This window comes from Gouania willdenowi, chromosome 6 (assembly GCF_900634775.1).
Source record: "Gouania willdenowi chromosome 6, fGouWil2.1, whole genome shotgun sequence".
NCBI classification, from domain to species: Eukaryota; Metazoa; Chordata; class Actinopteri; order Blenniiformes; family Gobiesocidae; genus Gouania; species Gouania willdenowi.
The window spans coordinates 55,962,388-55,986,497 of NC_041049.1; the positions used below are offsets into that span (position 1 = coordinate 55,962,388).

The following is a 24,110-nucleotide window of genomic DNA, read 5'->3' on the forward strand; positions in this document are numbered from 1 at the left end:
CCTCCCCCCCCCCAAGATCCCACATTGTAAATGTTTTTGTTTTATATACATGTTAAATAAATATGGCAGATAAGAAACCAAAAGTAATCAGATGAGGTAAAGAGAGTCAAGAGGAATCCAGGAAACTTTTACTCCACCTCTGTGTTTAGTGCTTACCACTACACTCCATTAAAGACACAATCCCATGACTGCCATTTATGTGACCTTTAAAGTGAACTCATTTGAATAGAAATGCCAGTTATTCATTAAACTATGAATTCTCAGCCTGGCAGTTCCAAACTTTTTCAAACTTAGTCCTGAATGAGCAATGAGGAATTTATGTTGGGAATAGCAAACACTAAAACAAATAATCAGATTTGTTGAGCCACCCCTTGTTGCTCGGAAAGGGTACAAAAAATTGATCATCTGACCACATATTTAGGTAGAAGGCATTATTTCATTAGGTCTGTGAAGGTAAGAACCACATTTATTTCCAAAAAGCATTTTTCACTCTTTAAAGTGAATTTGGTCTATCTTAAATTGGTTTTATACATCAATTGTGGTGTTTATGAGCTACAACATGAGATAATAAACCTAGCATAAAAGTGCATCATTTTAGCTGTGGAAACTAATAAAGCCAAAATGGTAGCTCTGCGGTAAGTTGAGCCGTTTTGCCAGGGGTAAGTTGAGCCAGAGGGCCACCTTCTCAAGGAAGACACTCCATTGTCTACCTTGAGAAGGTATTTTTTGGAGCTGGACCCTCTGAATTTAATTCCATGAGGTGAAGCAATGCAGATAATAAGTTGATTATGCTACTATTAAGTTAATTCAAGTACAGCATTTCTGCAAAATAAAAATAAACAACAGAATACATGTAACCTGTTGTTATGCTTTACTGTTATTTAAAAACATTTTGTTAAGTCTTTGAAAAATTATTTCAGCCATTAACTTCATACAAAACTACGGTACGGTAACCCCTCCCCCACCCCGCTTCAAAAAAAAGGATGCGACCGAATTCTGTACTGCTGAAAGGGTTGGTCCCACCAGTGCTACCACTGGAAAAGTTAGTGTAGAGCCCTGTATATGTTTTGAATATTATATTAACTCACTCAGTGCCATTGACAAGAAAAGTCTTTATCACAGAGATTACTAGAAAACACCCTGGCGGAGTTCCCTCATCGATATCTAAGCTGTCGTGTGATGTAGTGACCAACTGGTGCCCTGAAGGTGGCAGCAGTGCACCTTTAGATGAGACATTAGCCACTGATGCTACCATTAGCTAAGGAGGGAGAAGCAGGAACAAGTGAGATTATGGCACTATGAAGTGATATTGTGAAGTATCCAGCAACTCACAGCTCCACATACTAACACAGAACATGTGTGGACCTGAGTGGATTATTGATCATGTTGCGATCGTGAGATAAAACTATCAACTAACCGAGCCAAATGGGTCATCTCTGCGTGTCAGGAGGAAGAGGAAGTTACGTCTGTGTGATTGATGGGGGGAGCAGATGCAAAATACAGTAAGCAAAACATTCAACTGTGAGCCAAATAGCAAAATAATAATAATTTTGACATCAAAAGCCTGGTCTCAGAAAGCAATGTTCAGATGTTATAGTTTTCAACAAAACAAAAAAAAAAAATCACTGAGATTTTTTTTTTAGAAAAAGCCTTTTTTCTCAGCTTTTTGCTCTGAAACTGGTAATTTGTGTAAAACTTGCTCCATTCAACTGCAGATTGTCACAGCACAAAATATTCTGTGGGTCTTTAAAAATCAGTCAAAATGCTCTAAAACGGTGGCACTGAGGGAGGTAGAAATTCTGTTCACGCAAGGCCCAGCTGATGTTTGCTTTTGAAAAGGAGCTCATACTAGTTTACCTCTGAGTGGAAGGAAATGTTGATGATGAGGTTCAATGCATAGAAACACGTCTGCTTTACTGACATTGAAACACGGACATTTCAGTGAAACCTAACATGAGTACGGCAGCCCACCTACCTGCCTGTTCTGATTGGCCGATTTGTCTGAAGGGCACCCTCATCAGTAGGGTTTGGCACCGGGAACCGGTTCCGTACTTCCGGTTCCAGAACCGTTATGAAGATGTTTGCATTTCGATTCTTTTGTTTCGATTCCTAAATGCCCGCACTAGTTTGTTTCCGCAACTGCAGTGTGTGTGTGTGTGTGTGTGTGTGTGTGTGTGTTTGTGTGTGTCTGGCTACGGTTTTGGTTTGGACCGTGGAGCGGAAGGGAGTAAAACTATGGAAAACAATCAATAGGAATAAATATTTGCTCCCTGGTAAAGATAGTAGCTCTAACAACAGGTAAAATTATAAACTGGTGATATTACAGCCTTTGAATGCAGTACGGTGATGCATTTACTCCGCCTCTGGGTCCTAGTGCCTGCCCTCCGGTGAAGCCTGTTTTGTTTACCGAGGTCTGTGGGTGTTTACTAAGGCCGTGTGAAAGTCTGCATGTTTCTGTCTCTGTCTATCCAGTCTTTTCATTATATCCGTTTTATTTTGTTTCACATCTAGCTGTAGCTCTTTGTTTTTTACACAGCTGCCAACTTGTTTGTAGTTTTATTACAGTTGGGTACCTTTGTAATTGAATACCCTTTTACATTACAGCAACCAAATTTAAACTATATCAACTAAGTGAATAAATAAAAATGGCCTGTGTAAAGGCTTTTTCAAATTAAAAAATTATCTCGTGAAATCTGTGACCTGTTGACCTGCACAAATCAACGAATCGGAATCAAGAATCGTTTAGAACAGGAATCACAATTGAGAATCGGAAGCAGAATCGTTAAAATCCAAACGATGCCAAACCCTACTCATCAGCCAATAGGGTGCGGCCATAGTTATGCTGCGGCATTTGTGTGGATTTTTCTTAGAAAATTGCTAAATTATTGTAATGCGGCCAATAAAACAGTGCGCTTTATAGCCCGGGAATTATGATAACTTTACAAATGTTATTGTTTGAAATAGGATCTATAGTATTTACATAATTATTTCCATCAAGGGAAGTTGTGCTCAACTAACGTAAATACAATATGTTGATACATGTTTGCTCTGTGTGAGCACTGCAGTGTTTGTTTGACACCTAACAGGAGATGGGTGTACAAACAGCATTCACAGATGGTATCACATTCAAACAGTTGTTCTCTCTAGCCGCCCTCTCCTGTGAGATGTTTTTGTCAAATATGTAAACTTCATATCTCCATCCCTCAGATACTGCCGTGTGCAACACTTTCATCTCCCTCTCTCAAAGCGGCACACTTGCACATGCTCAGTAGAGTCAACAACAACCAGCTCTCAGCTCGCGACTGAAGTTCTTATCGAACAACACACCAAGTGACACAGAGGCTATCTCACAGAGCAACAAAGTCCTTCAGCAACTTATATCCATATACCTACTTTCTTCTTTACTGTCATTTTAAAGTTTTCTCTTCTGTTCAGACATAGATTGGAAACAGTCTGAGTCACTAATTCAAGAAGTCGACCTTTTCAACCAAACTTGGTGCAGTATCAGTAGATTTCCCTTAAAAAAATACATGATTTTACCTCAGTTTTGCCTTTATGCCACAATGTATAATCCAAAGTACAAATTCTGTTCAAAAGTCAAACAAATATTGTTTGTAATTGAACAGATGGTCTAGGACAGGGGTCAGCAACCTTTACTCTCAAAGGAGCCATTTTGCCTAATCTCGCCAGGATTAAAGTCCTTCTGGAGCCGGAAAAAAAAGAAAAAAAAAAAAAAACCTTCTCAATGCAAACAATACAGTGTATAAAATTCTATAAAGTTGAAATAATGTCAAATAATTTTATGAGTTAATGGATTTAATTTCTTGCAACATTTCTATTTTCTTCCAGAATAGTCTTTTTGTTAGTTTAGTTATCTTACCAGGGATTTCATTACAATTTAAGGTTTGCCACAGGCGCAAGTTATTGCACAATGTGATTTATTTTTAGGTTAACAAATTGTTTTTATCCTAATTTTATTTGAAGTTAATGTCATTATTCATCAATACCGTCTGTAAAAAATAATAATTAATTATTTTATTAAGTTTTTGAAAGCTATCGGGAGCCATTGCTAAAGAGTCAAAGAGCCACATGAGGCTCCAGAGCCGCAGGTTGCAGACCCCTGGTCTAGGATTAGCCATTTCTCTTCTCTCATCAGCACGAGTATTCAGAGCACTGGAATAACGCTGCACTGCTTTCAACTGATTACTGTCATCTTTCAATTATGCAGAATCATCTCCTTGCAGTCATATCTGAAGTGAGAAATGGCACCAATTATGTGCAGCAAAATGCTTCATATTTAAAGAGCAATGATGAATGTTGATATCGCTGCACAACAGCAGTTTTGCAAAATAAAAAAGTTAAAGTTCTCTATCTTAAAACTGTAATCTTACTGTCCTATGACACCAATGATGTGACATTGTCAACTATGGTTAGCATAAACAACCCACAACTGGAATGTCATGTGTTTCTGCTATTAAATAGTTAGAGTAAATAATATAATACTGCCACTACAGCATGTTTAAATGTCAAGCATTTTTTGTGTGAAAAAACAGAAGTCGTACTGTGGTCTTTATGCTAATTTAGTTCATGGAAATTGGAAAGCATTTGTAAAAAAGTTTATTTTTTGGGTCTAAATACAGAGTTCTCACCAGGTATTTTTCACAGCATAGGGGGATCATGTGATGTGCGACCGAGCGCCGTGGACAATTTTGAAATGTACAACTCTTTGAGAGTCAAATTTAATAATAATAATAGATTTTATTTGTAATGCACTTTACATTTGATACAAAACCATACCACACAATATATACTAAAAGACTAAAAAGAGGCATTAACTGTTAAAATAAGTTTCTGTAAAGGTGATATTTTTTTTCTAAAAGTGTCCACTGTTTGAGGGGCCCTGAGGTGGTCTGGGAGGGTGTTCCACAGGGGGCGGGGGGCAGCAGCTTCAAAGGCCCTGTCGACCATTGTTTTGAGCAGTGTCCTGTGTATGACCAGACGGTGCTGTTAGTCTGACCGGGTCCTGGTTGAGGTGTGTGGTGTGACCAGTTCAGTGAGGTAAGTGGGGGCTGCACCGTGCAGACAGTGATGGGTGTGCAGGAGGATCTTATATTCTTTGCGGGACTGAATGGTGAGCCAGTGCCGTGTACGGAGGATGAGGGTGAGGTGCTCATGTTTTCGCACCCTCATCAGGACCCTGGCAACACTGTTCTGAACATACTGGAGCTTTTGGAGGCTCCTGCCAGGGATCCCGATGAGGAGTGTGTTACAGTAGCCCAGCGTGGAGGAAACAAAGGTGTGGACGAGCTTCTCTGCGGCAGGAAGGGAGAGGGAGGGGCGCAGTTTGGAAATATTATGGAGGTGAAAGAATGAGGTTTTGCAGATGGAGGTGACATGACTGTCAAAGGAAATTTAATCAAGTAAAGCTAAAGTTTTTTTTAATCCTTGTTACCGCATCACTTTAAAGCCAAGTTATTTGTTATTACAAGGGATAGGAGTAGGAGGGATACTTCCTGCTACTCCTTTTATAACATTTACAGGCTTTACATAAAGGATTTCATTGTGGTAAATACACTGCTGTTGTGTTAAATAAAATTAAATCAAAATCAATTGGTGAGAAGTTATGATGAATGTAGTAAGAGAGTTACTCCTGCCTAGTATAGGTATATATTTTTCTATTATTTTATTTAGTTGATTGTCTTTGATTAGTTTATGAAGCACACTGTTTGTATTGGACAGTGATTATGGGTTACAAAACAGAGGATGCACACAACAGAGCTTTAATCTGGCAGAAAAAAGACCTTACCAAGCCACTGAACACAACCCGAACTCGTCCGACCCGAATGAAGTCGATGTCTCTTTAAGCCCGAACACGTTTCAACCCATATTCACGTCCGTGCGCCTGCATGTAGAATGATCCATTGCAAGTTATAAACCTGACGAGCAGCTTCATGTGCCGCTACACATTATGTCCCAGTTGAAGTAACACTGTTTGAGTCTTAAACATACTTGACTACCCACGCACAGCGGACTGTCCACACTCCTCGGAGCTTACATACTTGTGAACGAGGATTACGACGGTACCGATTAAAAAAAAAAAAAAAACTGAACAGAAAATTAGGGGAGCAAAATTACGTCGGGGGCCCATTCGCTCAACAGCGCTGACGAGAACACTGAAATGGTTGGTTATATTTAGCACGTGCTTTGTTTAGCGATCTCAGGATTTAGCTCAGATTAAAGGACTCACCACGCCATAAGCAACTGTGTCTTTGTAGGATCGAAGCTCGGGGTAGATGTTGGAGAGGAACCAGCTGAATGGTCGACACTGGAGTCGAGACCGCAGGGCTTTTCTTTTAGAGACGTCCCCAATGTCTATTCCTGAGTTCTGGTGAAAGACAAATGAAATACAGAAAAAGGTTCAAATTTAGTAAATATAAAAAATAAAGAAACTTTTCTGTCCAATCCTTTGAGCCTCTATTTAACAAATCACTACGGGCCCAGGGAAACTGTTTGAGCATCCTCCAGATTGTACTGTATAATATCCTAATTTATGATGAAAACAGTTGGTGGTTCAAGTCCTGTTTCATACAACTGCAGCTGAGGGCCTTGCTTCTATTTCAGATTTATCACTAGAACTGAGCTGGCATGGTTAATGGCCACACGCTGGAGACTGTCAGAGTGCAGTTAGCCACATTAAGAACTCACCCAGGGTTTCCACTGGCTATGTCTCCGCTGCGCCACGGCACCTATCCGATATTTCACCACTGTCCGCCGTCTGGTAATTCACACCGGTTGCGTTTTGAGTGCGTCGCGGTGCGCTCCGGTTGAACGACTGTGACGTCATGAGACAGAGCAGTTCTCACGATATTTATATAATTGCGCGAGAACGCGGTTAAATGTATGTCTTCCAAACACAACAATAAACACATAAACAGGTCAGTGTTCCTAACGAAGGAGAACAAGAAGGTTGGACTCTGGATTTGTCATAGCCACATTTTTTAGCAACAGCCAACAGAGAAGAGATAAAACTCAAAGTTGCTGCAGTGTACAGTGTAGTTACAGTATGAGAGGAAACAATATCGTGAATGTGATTTTGGTTTTACACATTATGATGTTTTGGTGATGTATTTACTTGAAATATAATGTGAAGTGTTTTATTTTGAAAAGTAACCAGATATTTTATTGCGGAGTACGTGCTTAATTTCCTGTTTAGCTTCATTTGCTCTGTGCTGATTGATGCGTCGTGCTCTGGTGTCCACCAGAAATAGAAGCCCAGCGTACAGTATATCTGGCGGAGGGCACCGGACTGTCGCAGCTGGGAAGGAGCAGACACGCACCACAGCGGACCTGGTGGAAATTAACACAGACTAAAGTGGAAACCTATCAGCTCTGGTGACGCGGCGGTGACGTAACGCAGTGGAGCCGCATCCAATGGAAACTGGGGGTCAGTCAACACAAGATAATTAAACATGAGCCAGTGTTACTTCTCAGTTCAATTCTGTTGGAACTTATGCCTTAAAATGCTATAAACTCACATGTAATTGGGTAAAAAAAAAACACAACTAAGAACTTAAAAGCAGTTATTGTTTGCCATATTTTTTATCATCAGATAAAATGATGGGATGCAGCAGATAATTTCCATAAATTACTTTTAGAATAAAACTTTAAATCACGGGTGTCAAAATTTTGGATTGTTTGAACGTCTAGTTTGCTTGTCATGAGAGACAGGATAACAAACCTAATGTAAAGTTTTTATTGCTTAGTTTTAAATAATTGTTAACTAATTGTTGTGATGCCATGCATTTGGAATATTACAGAGATTTCCATAAAAACCTTAAAATCTCTGTTCACTGTAAAAACTAATTATTGCAAATGTTTTATTAATGATTGTTTCATTCGTTACATTTCTTTGGATAATAACTTACACCTTTGTAGTCCTACAATACATTGTAATACATGCATTTGTTTTATTTTAAATTTCAAGGTGAAAAACTCATTAAGATTTGTTAAAATTATAAATATTTTTGGGCTAAAAATCTAATTGTTGTTAAATTTTGAAACTTTTAATATTTTTTTTTTATTATTGCACAAGGTGGACAATCCATCCATTTTCCAACCTGCTTGGTCCTGTTGGACATTCATACTAAAATAATAGGTAAATCAGCCAAAGCATGCTTTTGTTTTGTTTTTTATTTAATGTTGTATTCCTTTATAATTCTTGAACAGAAAATGGAATTGTCCATTTCTTTAATTTCAGATAAAAAAATCCCTCAAAAGACAATAAATAGAAATTATTGTTTTTTGGACACATAAGTATAAATTATGCTTGTTTTCATGGCATAGGCGCTCATACTTCAATAATAGCAGTGATTCTGTTGCTAAGAGATTTGAAACTCAGCCTACACACACTTACCCAATCATGCCCACACGCACACACACTCCCACAAACAGCTTCCCAGTGAATAACAGAGTGCTGTGTGTTTACCTGAAGAGGAACATTCCAGGCCATGTAGACGTGACTCTTGTGCTGGTCCATCCAGACCTCGGCCACTCGCAGAGCGTTCCGTCGCACGTGGACCGTCAGGTTCTCTGTGTAGGGTTTGTGAGCGCGCTCAATGTGGGCGATCCTAGAACACGGCAGGACCTCCACGCTACCACCACACTGCCACACCTGTGAGACACAAACAACATCCTGTTAATAAAGCATAACCTGCAGATCATTTTTATTCTGAATATACGCGACAAACTTTTATTCATCCCAAAGTAAGGACATTGTGGTTTTTTTGGGATAATGTGCGAGGGTGTGTGAGTGTCGTGCAGAGTTGGGGTCAATTACAATTGTAATCACATAATTGATAATTAATTACAATTATTATGTAATTATAATTGTAATTGTAATGAAATAATAGTAACACTTTATAATAACCATCATCTATAAAGGGTAAACAATGGTTAATAGATTAGTTAATTAACCTTTATTATTTAACAGTTATTTACTGTTAAACAATGAAATCATAAGTCGTTTTTAATGATTTGTAATGCTATAGTTGATGTTATATTAACAGTTTATTGATGCACACATTACAACATTACACTTTAAAAGTGTTTGTTAATGATTAACAAAGGATTAGTAAACCTTGACTGTAGTTTATAAAACATCTATAAACATTACAGACACATTGCCCAGATATTTGTTAATGGTTTATAATTGTTTTAAGAAGCATCTATTATCATTATTTGGATGTTATTATAAAGTTGGAACTGAAGATTATAATCGATTACTAATGCTTTATAAAGCATCTATACACATGTTTTAGGTAGATAATTAATACTTTACTCATGGTTAAAAAAATTGGTTTATGAACATCTATAATCATTAACTGGATGGTTATTGTAAAGTTGGAACAGATGTTTAGAATACTTTGTAAATGGTTAATAAATACTGTGTAGAGCATCCATAAACATTAGTTGAATTGATGTTTATAAAATAAATAAATAAAGCAGATGCAAACATTTGCTTCCACATTGAATTTTTAAAGCCCAGCACACTAAATGAGAACTTCTACACAGAGACAGGGCTATAGGAATTTGAGCCCATGATCGACTTGTTGTTACCCATCGTCTTATTAAGCCGTCCTTTGCACATTCAACAAATACAATCAATAACTTTTTTAATAAACGTATGCTAAATAAGTAAAGGGAAAAGTACTACCTCCCTCTCCTAAAATAATAGAAAACATGCTAAACTTACATTGGAGCAAGAATAAAACCAAAGCACTACCCAAACACCAAGGCAGAAGAACGAGTTATTAACAGTTGCCAAAAGTGTGTTAAACATCAAGTAAAAAAAAAAAAAAGGAAGAGGATAAAAGTAAGAGTGGGGTGGGAGTGATAGTTAAAGAGGAAACTGTGAAATAAACGGAAAATAACTGTTGTGTTACAACCCTTCAAACAAACTGCCTTTCACTTTATCCCCTCTAAACCAACATTCAGAAGATAAAACATTGTTATGAAAAAGTGATGACTGAGGTTCATTTGAACCCTGCTGTTAAAAATACGTATTTAGTTTCAATTGTGAATCACAATCCGATAAACTTTTACATTTTTAATCGTCTCCCAGTCTGTCTGCTTGGTTCATTGTTAAACAAATCTTCTTGTTGGGAATAATTTATGTAGTTTGAATGAGGAAATGAGTGGCAAAAGGCAACAACACATGAATTATAAAGCAAATCAAGAAAGACCGCCAACTGTGCTAAAATAAAGACAGACTGAAACGAGTATTAAATATGCACAAATTGGTCCCGGGCACCAGTGAAAGCAATCTCTATCACAATGGGAGTGTGCGGCCTGGAGATAGGAGTGCTTCTGCAAAAAACTGGGAGAAAGCGGTGATAAAAGGCAAATGTGTTGAAAAGGCATGAAGGAGATAGGAATAGAACAAACCCACTGTTTCTGAATAATGCTAAGAATGGGAGCAATGCCCTTGAGATGCACAGTCAATTCACAGAATTCCCTCTGAAAAACAAAATCCAAGATGAATAACATAAGCATTGATCCGACAAAGGGCCTTGTGCTGCAATATTGGCTTTTCCATCACTATTTGATGTTTTTACAATAAATAACACTGTTTGATTTTGAGAAAACTAACCTTTATTTCAGGTGATGGTGTAAATGGTAAACAGGTCTTTGTTAAAACTGACTTGCAAAATAATACAAAGTTTATTAAAACAAACAGAATCAAAAGGACTACCAGTGACAGGAGCCCTGTGAGAGCATTAAGGGTCAAATCATACTCTAAGGGAAAACAGGAGAGTAAGCGCATATATCGTCCACAGGGTTTTCAGACAACATATGTTGACTAAATTAGCTTTAGCTTTGACGCAAGGAGAGGAGACAACAAATGTTTACTTGTGGACCTAAAGGTGGTAAGAATCCTATTTGTCACAGAGCTGAAGCCAGAATCAGACACTTATGACATCCCAACTCAATATAACACTCTAGCAACTGTGCTTCTGTGCTGGTTTGGTTTAATTGTGAAAACATGTGTTTAAGCATGCAAAAGGCCAATACTCAAATTTAGGTAAGAAAAGGTATATTGCATTAAATTAATATCATATGAAGCAGTCAACAAATGTAAGAGATATTTCGGCTGAAAACTATCCTCTAAAACAGTGGCTCTCAAACTTTTCTGGCTCAAGTACCCCCTTTTCTCTTATTTTTGAATCCAAGTACCCCCTTTGTTGACTGCAACATTTTGTTGAGAAATGTATTTAAAAACAACTATAGAGCATAATGATTAGGGATGAGCGAGTACAGCACTATCTGTATCTGTTAATCATCTTAATTATCTGTATCTGTAGAGATTCAACCCGGAAGTGGGTTGGGTTGTCTTAAAATGGGTGGGGCTTTACCTGGTATGTTATTTTAAAGTTGATTTTGATTCTAATTAAGCATGCAATTGATATGGGTTGATCAGAAATTGTTATATTTATTGCTAATTAGAAAACTATTTAAAAGACAGCATCAACATTGAGCTTCAGATCAATGGTTTTGATCACGATAGCAAACAAACTATTTTTTAAGTTTTAATTTGCAACAATGAATACAACACATGCGGTTGCAATTATGAAGTAAAATGTAATGAACAAGAGATTTCATACTCAACATAACTTTCTTTTTTTTAACTTTTTTCTGACTCAGTGTCATTTTTTTATTTATTTTTTGGTTCTTTTTTATTATTTTTATTTCCACACCAGGTGTGTGTGAGCGAGTAAGAGAGAGAGAAATACAGAGACAAAGACAAAGGCAGAGTGTGTGTGTGTAGCTTATTTATACCACTACTACCTTTATTTTTTTTAATGAAATACAAGCAAGTACCAGACACTTAGTGGGTGAAGTCAAAAAACCGGTTAGAGACACCAGAAGGTTAAAAAAAGAAAGAGGAAAAAAAAAAACCTCAGACAGGTAGAGACGCAACGCAAGTCGCATATAAGTACGGTAAGTACAAACCAAAGTAAAAACAAACCTGAATCTGAAGAAACCCTAAACGTTAATGCAAAAGATTGCAAACCTGAGTGACTGAGCAGAGACAGAGCTGGTGTGTGTGTGTGTGTGTGTGTGTGTGTGTGTGTGTGTGTGTGTGTGTGTGTGTGTGTGTGTGTGTGAGTCAGTGAGCAGAACGTGTCTGTGTGTAGGGGAGGGGCAATCTGATTAGCCTGCAGAACGCAGACACAGTCAGCACCAATGAGGATTTTCATTCAATCCGTACCAGATACTCGTTTCAGCAGAGTATCAATGATGTAATGGATGAGTGATAACACACATTTTAAAGAATCGCATTTTGTAAAAAGGTGGAAAGAAACAGTATTTAGCGCACTGGTTCCCAACCTTTTTTGGATAGTGACCCCATTTTGATACCAAGAATTTCTGGCAACCCCAAAGACATCTTTTTTTCTAGAATTAGTTTTTGATCATGTTTGAGCTCAGACGTTTGTTTTTATTGCATTTTACTTGAACTGGATTCATAATTCACAATGTGAAAGTGTAGAAATACAGTTGTTTAAGATTGTGTTGTTTTAATAATAATAATAAAAAAGAATAATGATTAAAAATGTAAAAAATCTATTATTATTTTTCAGAAATTTCAGGTGACCACATATAAACTCCAGGCGACCCATGAGGTTGCCCGTGTAGTTCCATCGCATACACCACTTTGAGTAACACTGGTCTAAAAGCTGCACCTGCAGACAGAATGTGTCCTTAAATGCATGAAAAACCTCAGTGTTTGGAAGGTTTTTACATATTTCAGTTCAGCATTTGTTGACATTGCCGCAGAGCGCAACTGATTATTAGCCACTGTGAATAAATCCTGATTCCTTTAAGTGTGAATGAAGATAATTTAGGTAGAAGTACCAAAGAGCTGGATGAAGTGTCTGATGACAAAAAAACAAACTCAGACTGACAGGTTCAGCAGAGACAAGGTGAGGGTCTTACCCTGCAGGGCCCATCACTGAATAAGCCATCAGGGGCTCCTCTGTGCTCATGTCAACAAGTGTTCAAGCAAATCGTCTCCACGGCACAGGCTCATATCAAGCAATTATACACTGAAAGAGCTCCTTAATAAGGTTCAACCTTTTCTAATCTGAGGGGCACTTTTGGTCCCTGCAGACGAATTTGGAGGTTTTTCAACAGAAACAGTCAAAATGGACTTTAGTTGGAATTAATGAATCATTGCAGAAAGCATCCAACTTTCCACATCCATGACAACATGACGAAGGCGAGCGAGTTCACCATGAGTGTTGTTAGTGATGCTGTTTACAGGTCAAAAGCTCTGCTGAGGGTTTGTCTGACTCACATTTGCTACAGTGAACATCGCTCAGTTATGTAAGATTAGTGGAGGCGTGGAATAAAAAACAGACAATAGCTCTGTTTCAGTCACGTGATTATGATGACGCACAAAGGGAAGACTTTATATTATCCACAGGTTTGTATTCAGGGAAATTTACTACAGATCTCAGTAGATGTTTTAATGCACCACAATGTTATAAAGAAATCTACCGTTTGCACAAAAAAAAAAAAAAACGTAAAGCAACAACATTAGTAATGATGTGAACATGTCTATGGTGTGTGATGTGACAATGTGTTTCAGAGAAGAGTGTTAAAGTTGATTAAAGTGTTCAGAAACAGTGTTCAGGTGGGCGGAGCCAGGTAGAAACACAGGGTTTCTTCGATCAAACCTGCCAGCAACCAGGTTTAGTTCACGGCCAATGTTGTCATGGGAACATACTCAGAGAAGAACATACCTCGCGTTTAGGAATGGGATACTCAGAGTTTCTCTCATTTGAGCCCCAACATACTCAGAGTTTGAACATAACCCGCTTTATGGAATACCCCTCTGGTATACTTCTGTGTAGAGTTTGAACATTCTCTTTGTGCTTTCAAGGGTTTTCTTAAGATACTACAGCTTTCTGGAGCTTTCTCGTGCCACGAGATCTTGCAAGATTAAACTCTACGAGATTTTTCATCAGGTTAAAAATCTGTCTCGCAAGATTATTAGTAATTTTTTGTTTTAGTTTGAATTTGTGGAAGAAGTTTATCAACAGTTAAAAGAACATGGCTGTGGACTTGCGGCATGTTGTTAATGACATACTTGGTAAGGCTCTGTTTACATTATTTGCACTTTGTATTGAGTAGAACTTTGATTTGGTTTTGCACAAAATATTGTTTGCACTGGAAAAAAAGAAAGAATTATATTACGTTATTTAAACTTTATAAATTTTAGTTTTAATTTGTGGAAGAAGATGTTTATTAAAAGCTCATGCTTACATCATGCATGTAAAAAGTTATAATAAAACATTCAAAATGCATGTGCAACTCGGTTAAATAAAAGTCTGTTGAACCAGACATTAATTTTGTCATTGTAGTTTTCTTAAAATCTCGTCTTGTGAGCTGAGTGTATTGTCACACCCCTAATAAATAATAATAAATCAATCAATAATCTTGTACATAATTTGAATTTCTTTAAATCAGCAGCAAAATGTCGTCTTTAACTAACTACAATAACTTATTGTTTGATTTCTAAATGGAAAACATCTTTTAATTAAATATATAAACTTTTGAATCTATGTTTTGACCCAAATAATTTGTGTATGACTTTATCTCTTGATGAGCTCATGTCTTTGACCTTGACAATCACAAATGTCTTAAGTATCATAACAAAGGAAGACACATGGCCCAGCCCAAAAGAGGAGAAACCGATAACAAAATGGAATAAAAATGCTGCCAACTCTGAGGCCCACAGCTGTGTATTAGTTGAGAGCCTGTTTTCCTATTGATTTGATATGACTTGTTGATTAATTAACAAATTGATTGATTCAGCAAAGCAAAACCTCTGACTGTCTCTCTGTCTGCAATCTCAGGTGCTGAACACGAGAGTATCTTTACTCTAACAGATTCCCTAGCACATTACTGGTAAAGCAGCACTGCTGTAAATCTCTCTGCTCTTTGCTTTAGTCGACATTTCTCCTGGATGTTTCCTACATGCTTTGATCTGGAGGCGGTGGTGTCGTCTCGGTGCTGATGCAGCATCAGAATGATGGTGCTGATGCTGAGAGCCTCAGGAGATCCAGTTAGGGATAAACTCCCTGCGGGGACTGCTTGCTATATAAAGAGGTTAAGCCTCCTGACAATGATATAAAACTTTAATAGTCACCATTATGTGAAGGAAAACTAACCACTTAATGCTATTCTTCCAAACTGAGCAGCTGTTAGATCATTAGTAACCAGCTAAGTGTGTTTCAGTCAGAAAAAATGCATAATCTGACGGACCGATTGAACTTCAATTCTGTCAAAGTAAAGGTAATTTGTCTTTCTCTGTATGCAGACTGTGTTTGCTATTCAAGACGTTTCAATTGGAATTGGCGACAGCACACAGGGCTCTGAAGTTCATGACGTTTTTAGGTGAAATCGCAATCAATGAAATGATGTCTCACCCTAATGCCGAGCTCCACATTCTCTCCGCCGTAAATTTCCATGCCTTCATCGAGTAGACCAATCTCGTCAAAGTATTTTCTATCGACCACGAAGCAGCCAATCAGAGACGGGCTCCTAAAAAAGGAGAGAGACAGTTGGAATGGAAGGGTAAGAGAAATACTGGTTTATGTAACAGTTTGCACAGCAATGAGGGAGTTTATATGCTAAATATTCTTAGAGATCTCTTCACACAAGGTTTACTTCTAACCCACAATGAGCCCTACGCAGGCCGTTAAGGCCCTAACCATTCATTTTTCAACGCTGATGCACGCTTGATGCTTTAAACATAACTTTTTTCTTTCACAAGAAGCCAAAGCAGTAGATTAGACTCACAAATGATCCAGCTGTCAAAGTGAAAGCTTCATCCTCTACTAAATAAGGACATTTTCAGGAACTATGAAGGAAAACATGGCACAGCTCTTGACAACATCAATCCAAATCAACAATAAGTAAAGACTTTGATGTGTATATATTCTGTCAATCTCACTTAGTTCCTCATTTCAGATGCATTAGTTGAATTTGTAAATGTTACAAAGAGATCATAATGTGTGTTTTCTCTCTTTTTACAATGGGGAGAAAAGCGTTTTGAATGTGAGCAGTTTCTTGACCAAAAACAGAAAACCTAGAGTTTGATAAAAACACATATTTTATCATCCACCAGCACACAAGAATACACAAACAAATAAATTGTATTGACAATTTCTTTTCAATTATTTGTTTTCCCCAAATTCAGGTAAATTAGCTTTTCTACAAACTTCTTTTGATAACACTATACTTAATTACCATCACTATGGGCCTTGACCCACTGTGTGATCTCAGCTCCTCCAGGCACGGATGCTGATGCTGATCCAGTAAGCGTTACCAACCCGAGCAAGAAGAAAGAACAGTGTGCAAGAACCTCCGTGACTTTACAGCGGAGGAAACAGTTGGGCAGCCACAAGGTGAAATAGATGAAAAGCTAGAGTTTAAGAGGTTGTATTACAGTGTTATTAATGCATTGCCAGGTGATATGAATGTAGTTTTGGAGAGCGCAGCACCGGTTATTGGACCACCTGCTGGTTTGAACCCAGAGATCTTAGGAAAATATGCTGAATCCATCAAAGCTAACCCCTCTACTCAGATTGGCTGGAAACAATGTGGTTGAACCTGAATTTAATGTGGCATGTCAATTCCTGATGAGGAAGATGAATGGCCCTGAAAGACAGCCGTGCTCTTCAGGGCTGTGCTCCATGAAGTAACGCCCCTTTTGGATGACCTCAGGCATAGACACCCTTGTACCTTGCACCTTTTCAATAATTTCAGTCATTACAATGCATTCTTTATGGGTTCCAGGAGGGCACGCACTAACATGCTTTCGTCATACCTAACGTGAGCGTAGCCAGCTTCAGATTGGCTGGAAACAACGTGGTTGAAACTAAATTTACTGTAGCACATGAATTGCTGATGAGGAAGATGAGTGACCCCAGTTCCCCACAAAGACGACAAATGGACAATCGCCAACGTCCTCAGCACATATACCTGTGCACTCCAGGCAATGCCGTCTGGTTTAACAGCCTACTACCTTGCTCTAACTTTATAAGCATCGACAGTCACCTGTGAAAACTGACACGGGATGAATTGGAGAGAGAAAGCAGCAGCCTCTATTCAAACTAAGTGTGTGTGTGTGTGTGTGTGTGTGTGTGTGTGTGTGTGTGTGTGTGTTGTGATGGACTCCGGTGGGCCGCTGGGTCAGGCCACGAGAAAGAGAAAAAAAAAGGTGGAATAATCATACCTGTCAGGTATCCCGTTTTGGCCGGGAAACTCCCGTATTTTACCCCTCTTTCCCGCCATTGTCCCATATTAGTATTTTCCCGTAAATATCCCGTATTTTGATAACAATAACTAAAAAATGAATAAATAAAAACATTCCTCTGCCTTTCTAAACTGAACGCTGTCACTAGCCTCGCGAGAAATGCCATTTGAAATGGCTTGAGTGGCAGTTCTTGCGAGATTAGTGCAGAAAGAAGGAACAAACCTGGAAACAACTCAGAAGAGAGAAGGACGAATATAAGAAGACTCGTGTAAATTCCTTGGAAAATGGAACAGAGAGTTTAACTTCCTAGAGAGCAGCAGGAAGGGACACAGTTACACATTCTGTAAGATTTGTAACTGAGATTTAAGCGTCTCCCACGGGGGAAGGAACGACGTAAGTCAGCATAAAAAAATCCACCAAGCACCACAAATATACACTCCTTTGAAAAAGTGTTAAAGGATGTAAAGTCTGTAATAAATGTGTGTAATAAGTCATTAGTGAATACCAGAGAACCACATGAACGAGCAGGAGAAATTAAAAGAAAATATGTAATCAAAAGAAAATGTTAACGTCTAACTTAAAGACAAGCACCATGAAATGAACAGTCGCCCAGCCCTAGTAGGAATAAAGGTAGACCTACCAAATTCTAATCACCTAATTGTATTTAGTAAGTGGTTGACAAGTGGCTATTTTAGATTTCCTGTACACTTGTCTTAAAATATAAGGGATACTGGTGGGTCAGCCATATTTTATTGTATCAATGACCTGTTTGCATTATAACCACTACATCTCGTAAAATCACTTTACTGCTGTAATTATTTTACTGTAAGCTACTTAGGAGTTCAAGCTAATGATTACTATGGGCTCTATTCTCCCATGTGCGTAAGTCCATGGCTGTGTGCTATTCTCCCCCTGGACTTAAGTCAATTTCTGAGCGCCTTCATCCCAGTTACGCACTGTGGGTGGAGCAGCCCTGAAATGTGGGCGTACCTATTCAAATCTGGCTTTACGCGCATTCTCCGGTGTGCGTAAGTGCTTTTCCTCTTACGCGCTTCTAACCCTGGAATAAGTGCAGCGCCCCGATAAGGTGAAACATTATATTGCACTAGAGATATGGACTTAGTCACATTTGAAGCCACACAGACTCTTGCGTTGGGCAGCAGCAGCTGTGATTACTCAGCTGCTGCGCCATTAATTAAAACTAACAGACAAAGCCTTCTGTCCACGTTGGTCACAGTGATTCAACTATTTTCATACTATGTCCGACGCTGTCATATGCAGATGAGGATGGACCACAAACTGTTCCTACACATATTTTAATGAGGCTCAGCTCAGGTCGCTTTAAACAATTTATATTTAAAACTGTGTATTATGGAAGCCAATAGTTCTGTTTCACTGTAAACATCCCTCTGTATTAAAGCAGGACGCTCTGCGGGCGCGTTATTTCCTCATATCTCCAGCATCTAACTCGGTCATGCTTTACAGCGACGATGATGATGATGATGATGATGACGATCAAGGAAAGAAATTTTAACTGTGACTCAGTCACACTGCAGTAATCTCATCAATGATCTGATCAAATCAAACAGTTATATTGTTTATCAATGAAAGCCTTTAAAATTAAAAGTGAACTTTATCATTTTCACAGATTTCAATGACATTTACAAGCGTTGGGAAAACTCCAGGTGCCGTGATTTCTAAACAGCCCAAAAAAATGACATCGCCGCTTCCTTTCCTTCAGCCCGCCTTCATTCACACATGCGCGCTTTTGGTCTACCTTACACGCGGTGGGCGTGTATGCAGCCTGGACCGGAGAATACGCATAGGAGAGAAGTGCATAACTGCAGGCGCGAAAAAAAGAGCATAAGTCCAGACGGGAGAATAGACCCCTATAAGATTATAGTCCAAAGCAACATCAAATTCAATTTTTTTCATCAAGGGACATGAAACTTGTCTTTCTGGCTGGCTCCCCACACCGTGCATGAAGTGGGTTGATCTGTCAATGACTCTCGGGCCACTTTCCTCCCCCAGTTCGCCCCCAGTTCCAGGGGTAAACTGGACAAATGTTTTTTTGTTTTTCTTTTTTTTTAAAGCCAATTGTTAAAAAAAATGCGTATAAGTATGCCTACTGAATAAATCCTAAACCACATTAATAAATACTAATCTTGCTGTTGGGCCATTTTTTAAGCTCTCAAGACTATTTCCCTGTCTGCTATAATCAGTGTTGCTTTAATGCTATGACAGGCATTACAAAGTCAGCAAATGTGCTTTACAGCGGGGCTGTACCTGTGTGCACATCCTGTATGTAATTAATTAACCCCTGGTATGAAGTATTCAAGAATAAGTAATGCAAAATGAATGAAGTCAGTAAGTGATCTTATCAGCTCCACTTAACCATGCCTCAAGTCTAATCATTACTGATGAATATGAATGTGGCCCTGGTGCGTAGATCGTTCTTTTTTTAATATCAGGTCTGTCTGTCAACCAAATAACTTTCTTTCCTTGGTTTTCCAATGTCCATATTATTGCTGTTTACACTGTGTTTGACTGCAGGTTGTCTGCTTACTTGATGGGGGCTGTGTGATTGCGCTGCAGCCACCAGGATTTGGGTGGGTTGAGATATCGACACCACAGTTCCCAGTCGAAGCCCTGAGCAGACAGCGGGTACTCCTCGATCTCAAAGGTGTCGTACTTGATGTTATCAAAAGATGGGGACACCACCCGGGTCCGATCCTCCTTTATTCTCTGCAAAATAGGCTCTGCCCTGCATCAAAATAGAAGACAATGGAATTTTTAAAAGACAAGAAAGAAAAGAACATTCAATGTCAGTTAAGTGCAGAATTTGTCGATAATTCATGTGTATGAATCAAGAAGAATCTATTTTAATCAGAGATGTTGCAATCACCATTTTTGGCTCATGATCATAATTTTTTTTATATTAGGATCTGACAATTCTGATTTTTTTTCCTGTTTCGATTTTTTTGAAAAATGTACTAATGGATTTTTGTCTTTTAATTAAAGTTATTTGAGTAAAAAAGGGACACTGCATAATGTCTGAAAACTTCCCTTTATAATAGTTTTGCTACTGTGATATTCATCCATTTAGCCTCATTTAGAGGGCCAACATTGAAAAAGTTGTTATTCCACAGTTTGTAAAAAGTCAGCTCCAAACGGGCGAGTTGGATTTTCCCCAGTACCTGACGTCACCAATCGTAAATTCTTCCTCATGACAATCCCATTTTGCCTTTGAGGTCTGACATGTTTGTGACACAATGCGACAGCGGTGGGACAAAACAGTGGACTATCATCTTAATAGGACTATTTCTATAATCATTAGAGGAGATGATGACAAGAAAGCAACGTAGCAGCTCAAGTAAGTGTTTGAAGCAGCTAAAACAGCTGATCTCTGCTGCTGCACGGTGCTCACACATTATGAAACAGTGTTTTTCTGACTCACATCACAATAGCCGCTTAAATAGCCATGTGTTTTACGGTAATGTGCAGTTTTTGGCTGAAAACAATAACAAGAGTGTGTGATGTAGCAAAAGAAAAGTGAATAACTGTTGTGTGGAGTCAGCATCTACAGACACGCCCACTCATGAATATGCATAAGTAGGCCGCAAAACAGCCCGTTTTAGAATTGCACAGAAAATCCCACAACACATCTGACTTCCACAGACCTCCAGATCTCATTCATAATGCGTTTGCAACTTTGCAAAAGTTGGGCCCGCCTAAATCAGGCCAACTCAAATTTTTATATCTTTAATGGTGCTTGCATTCAGTAAAAGTTGTTCTGTTATTGTTATTATTATTGTTATTCTGCAGAATATTTGTGTATTTTATTCCACTTTATCTTGACAAAAACATATGCCTATCACCCTTTTCAGGTAGCATTAATTAACAGAGTAATGAATAAGACAGGCTACACTAAAGACATTTTTAGTTAACAGAGCAATATAATATCTAAAGTTTTATAGCTTTAAAAGCTAAGACTATAGCCATGAAAAACATTAACAGCTAGATTATTTAAGGCAACTACTGGGGTTATATAATGGTTAGAAGAGAGATAAAAAAAAGGAGTGGCTCAAATGTACAACAATCAAGAACAAAGGTGGCTTGAATAATTTTAGGGCAGTAAAGTTATGGTCCATAACGTCATTAAATAAAAACCTAATGTGTTATAATTGGCAGAAAAAAATAATTACTTTAATCTACATTCTTGTCTAATGATTCAAAGTGGAAGATTAATTTCAAGCCTTTACATAGTGACACTATTGATCTTCAGAAGACAGTCGAGTAGAAAAAGAAAATTAATTGCTTCACACTTTGGCACTCGTGGGACAAACTGCCAAGAGCCGTCGTTTAAATGCAAACCAGCCCCACTTATCCCGAGAGAGGACTGCGAAATAAGGCAACGCGTCGTGCAATCATTCATGTTTTTCCAACCTGACTCCACAAAGGTAGAGCTAAGATAACATCAGAGAGGAGAAGGAACTCTTTCATTCCTCTTTCAAACGGCTGTTGCTTCAACCTCCCATCTGGTTCACCGGTTTCACAACCATACCAAGAATCAAACAGAAACATCGTCACCACCAAAAAGCTCTGAAATGGAGTTTTCAGGGGAAAAATGTAATCAAGTAATCATCCAATTACTGAGTCGTCCACATCAAGGAGAGGTAAAGACTCCTGCGTGCACACAGCACGGCTCCATGTCAACTGAGATTAAACCACGCTCACACAGCTACAGACTAAAACCCGATAGGTGCTTTGAAACATGCCAGCAAACAGCCTCAGGGAAAGTCAGCTAATTAATACAACATATCCATAATTTATAGTGAAACTATTGCGTTTTTATTTCAACATTCACGGCTCAGGAGCAAAAGCGTAATAAAATAGATTTAAAAGATAAGCTTTTAATTACATTCGTGACTTTGCACAAGATATTTAATAACTGGGAAACTGTTCATACGGAATTAAAATGACATGGAATATATTTTCATTTGAAATATGGATATTACAAAAAAGTATTCATCTTTTTATTTCTAGTTCATCCCAACATTGAATTTAGAGCTTTTTTTTTTTTTTTTACTCTACAGTTGACTTTGCATGGTCAAACTATAATTATGGTGTGGCACCTCATTTAACTAAGTAATTAGGCTTCAGCAAAATAATTGCGTGCCACTAGCTATGCCTGAAATGAACAAAAGTGCTATCTTCTTTCCTGTAGCTTTTTTTTCCTTCATACTAAAGCATCAAACATCTTTTGGACTCCATACCAATTCATATGAAACCATTCTGATAAATAATGTAATTTAAAAGGTAGCTGTACTTATCATGTGTACAATGATTGTTTTTTTGTATTATCAATAAATAATAGGGCTGGGTATCACCAGGTACCTCGAAATACGATACATCGCAATATTTTTGCCCACAATAACATTATTATCATGTTACAGCAATTCTGCGATAATCGATATATCGCAGGAAATTACATCCACGATACATTACGATATCTGTGTCACTTAAGAAATTATAAATTTATTGACTGAACTGAATCCATTTCACAGGAACCAAAATATTGTTAATGATGTTTGTGCAAATTAACTTTAAATCATTAAAAACAAAACTAATGCAGAAAATACAAATTTCAGGGTTAGTATCATCAACTTCTCTGTAAACATGGACACATATCAGTGCTGCTTAACAAACACAATTAAACTGTTTTATGGAAACTGGAAAATTTCACTGCATGTGAAAAATAAGCAATTCAGTCAGTGCATTATAATAGAAACAACTGGGAATAATAATGGTCAGGTCTATGGTCTATGAAAACCTGGGCACACATTTAAACTTGTACTTATCACCATGTGTAAAGTTCAACTTAAACCTGCTCTGCAGACGGCACATACATTACAGTGCTAATACTAATGTAAATTTGTTTTTTGTAAACTTGAAAACCTGAGAACATTTACCTTGTGCTTAGTACTTAACTTGTGTAAAAAGGAAAAAAAATAAAATAAATAATAATAATAATATCAATAATGTGCCGCAAGACGAAATATTGTGATAAATCGTTATTTTCGCACACCTCTAATAAATAACATTCAAATATACATTCAAAAAATACCTTCAAAGTAGTTTTATCAACTTTTTTTTCTTTTTTCTTGAAGCCTGCACACTTTTTTTTTAACATTTAAAAAAACATTTCAACAGGCTAATGTTCTTTGCCTTATGAAGTGACAGAGAGGCTGGACCTGATATAGGCTGATTTTAAGGTTAAAGTGCAGACAGACTCTGGAAGGGCCATAAAGCACATTATGATTATAATTACATGGGATCAACTTAAGAAAGGTTCAGAAAATGACAATATGATTGAGATAAAAGCCTAGACTGAGCTTTGTCAATGGCTAAACTCATTTATTTCAATCTACTTAAAGACATGTAGGGAAAAAAATTACACCCACGAAGGTCTGCAGTTTTCAAAGAATAAGCAGCAGGGTTAAAATGCAAGGCTGGAGGAAAACAGAAATAAACTAAGATAACAAAGAGAAGCTGCGTTTTTGTCTTGCATGTTAATTGCTGTGTGTGAAAATGAGTGTGACTGGCTGGGAACGCTAATGGCACTGGCGAGATTCCGGCGCTGAGTCACTGCCGGGAACCGAGAGAAAGTTTAACTTCAACAAAAGCATAAAAGTTGAAACGTGTTACATCCATCCGATTGTTGCTGAATTTCTGCCAAGAAAGATTTCATTAGTCACAGATACCCCACAGTGGCACTATGTGGGAC

The 24,110-nt window shown here is 38.0% G+C and overlaps 1 protein-coding gene across 3 annotated transcripts in view; it reads right to left on the reverse strand.

Moving 5' to 3' along the window:
- The window catches only part of galnt18a (UDP-N-acetyl-alpha-D-galactosamine:polypeptide N-acetylgalactosaminyltransferase 18a), a 181,723-nt gene that overhangs the window by 36,079 nt on the left and 121,534 nt on the right, over nucleotides 1–24,110 (reverse strand). For 2 of the 3 annotated variants that reach the window (XM_028451368.1, XM_028451367.1), the window contains exons 5-8: nucleotides 19,890–20,087; nucleotides 15,492–15,606; nucleotides 8,486–8,671; nucleotides 6,248–6,385 (exon numbers count right to left, since the gene is read on the reverse strand). In XM_028451368.1, the coding sequence (XP_028307169.1) occupies nucleotides 6,248–6,385; nucleotides 8,486–8,671; nucleotides 15,492–15,606; nucleotides 19,890–20,087 (637 nt within the window). The remainder of the gene's footprint in view (nucleotides 1–6,247; nucleotides 6,386–8,485; nucleotides 8,672–15,491; nucleotides 15,607–19,889; nucleotides 20,088–24,110) is intronic. The other variant, XM_028451369.1, reaches the window with a different exon arrangement.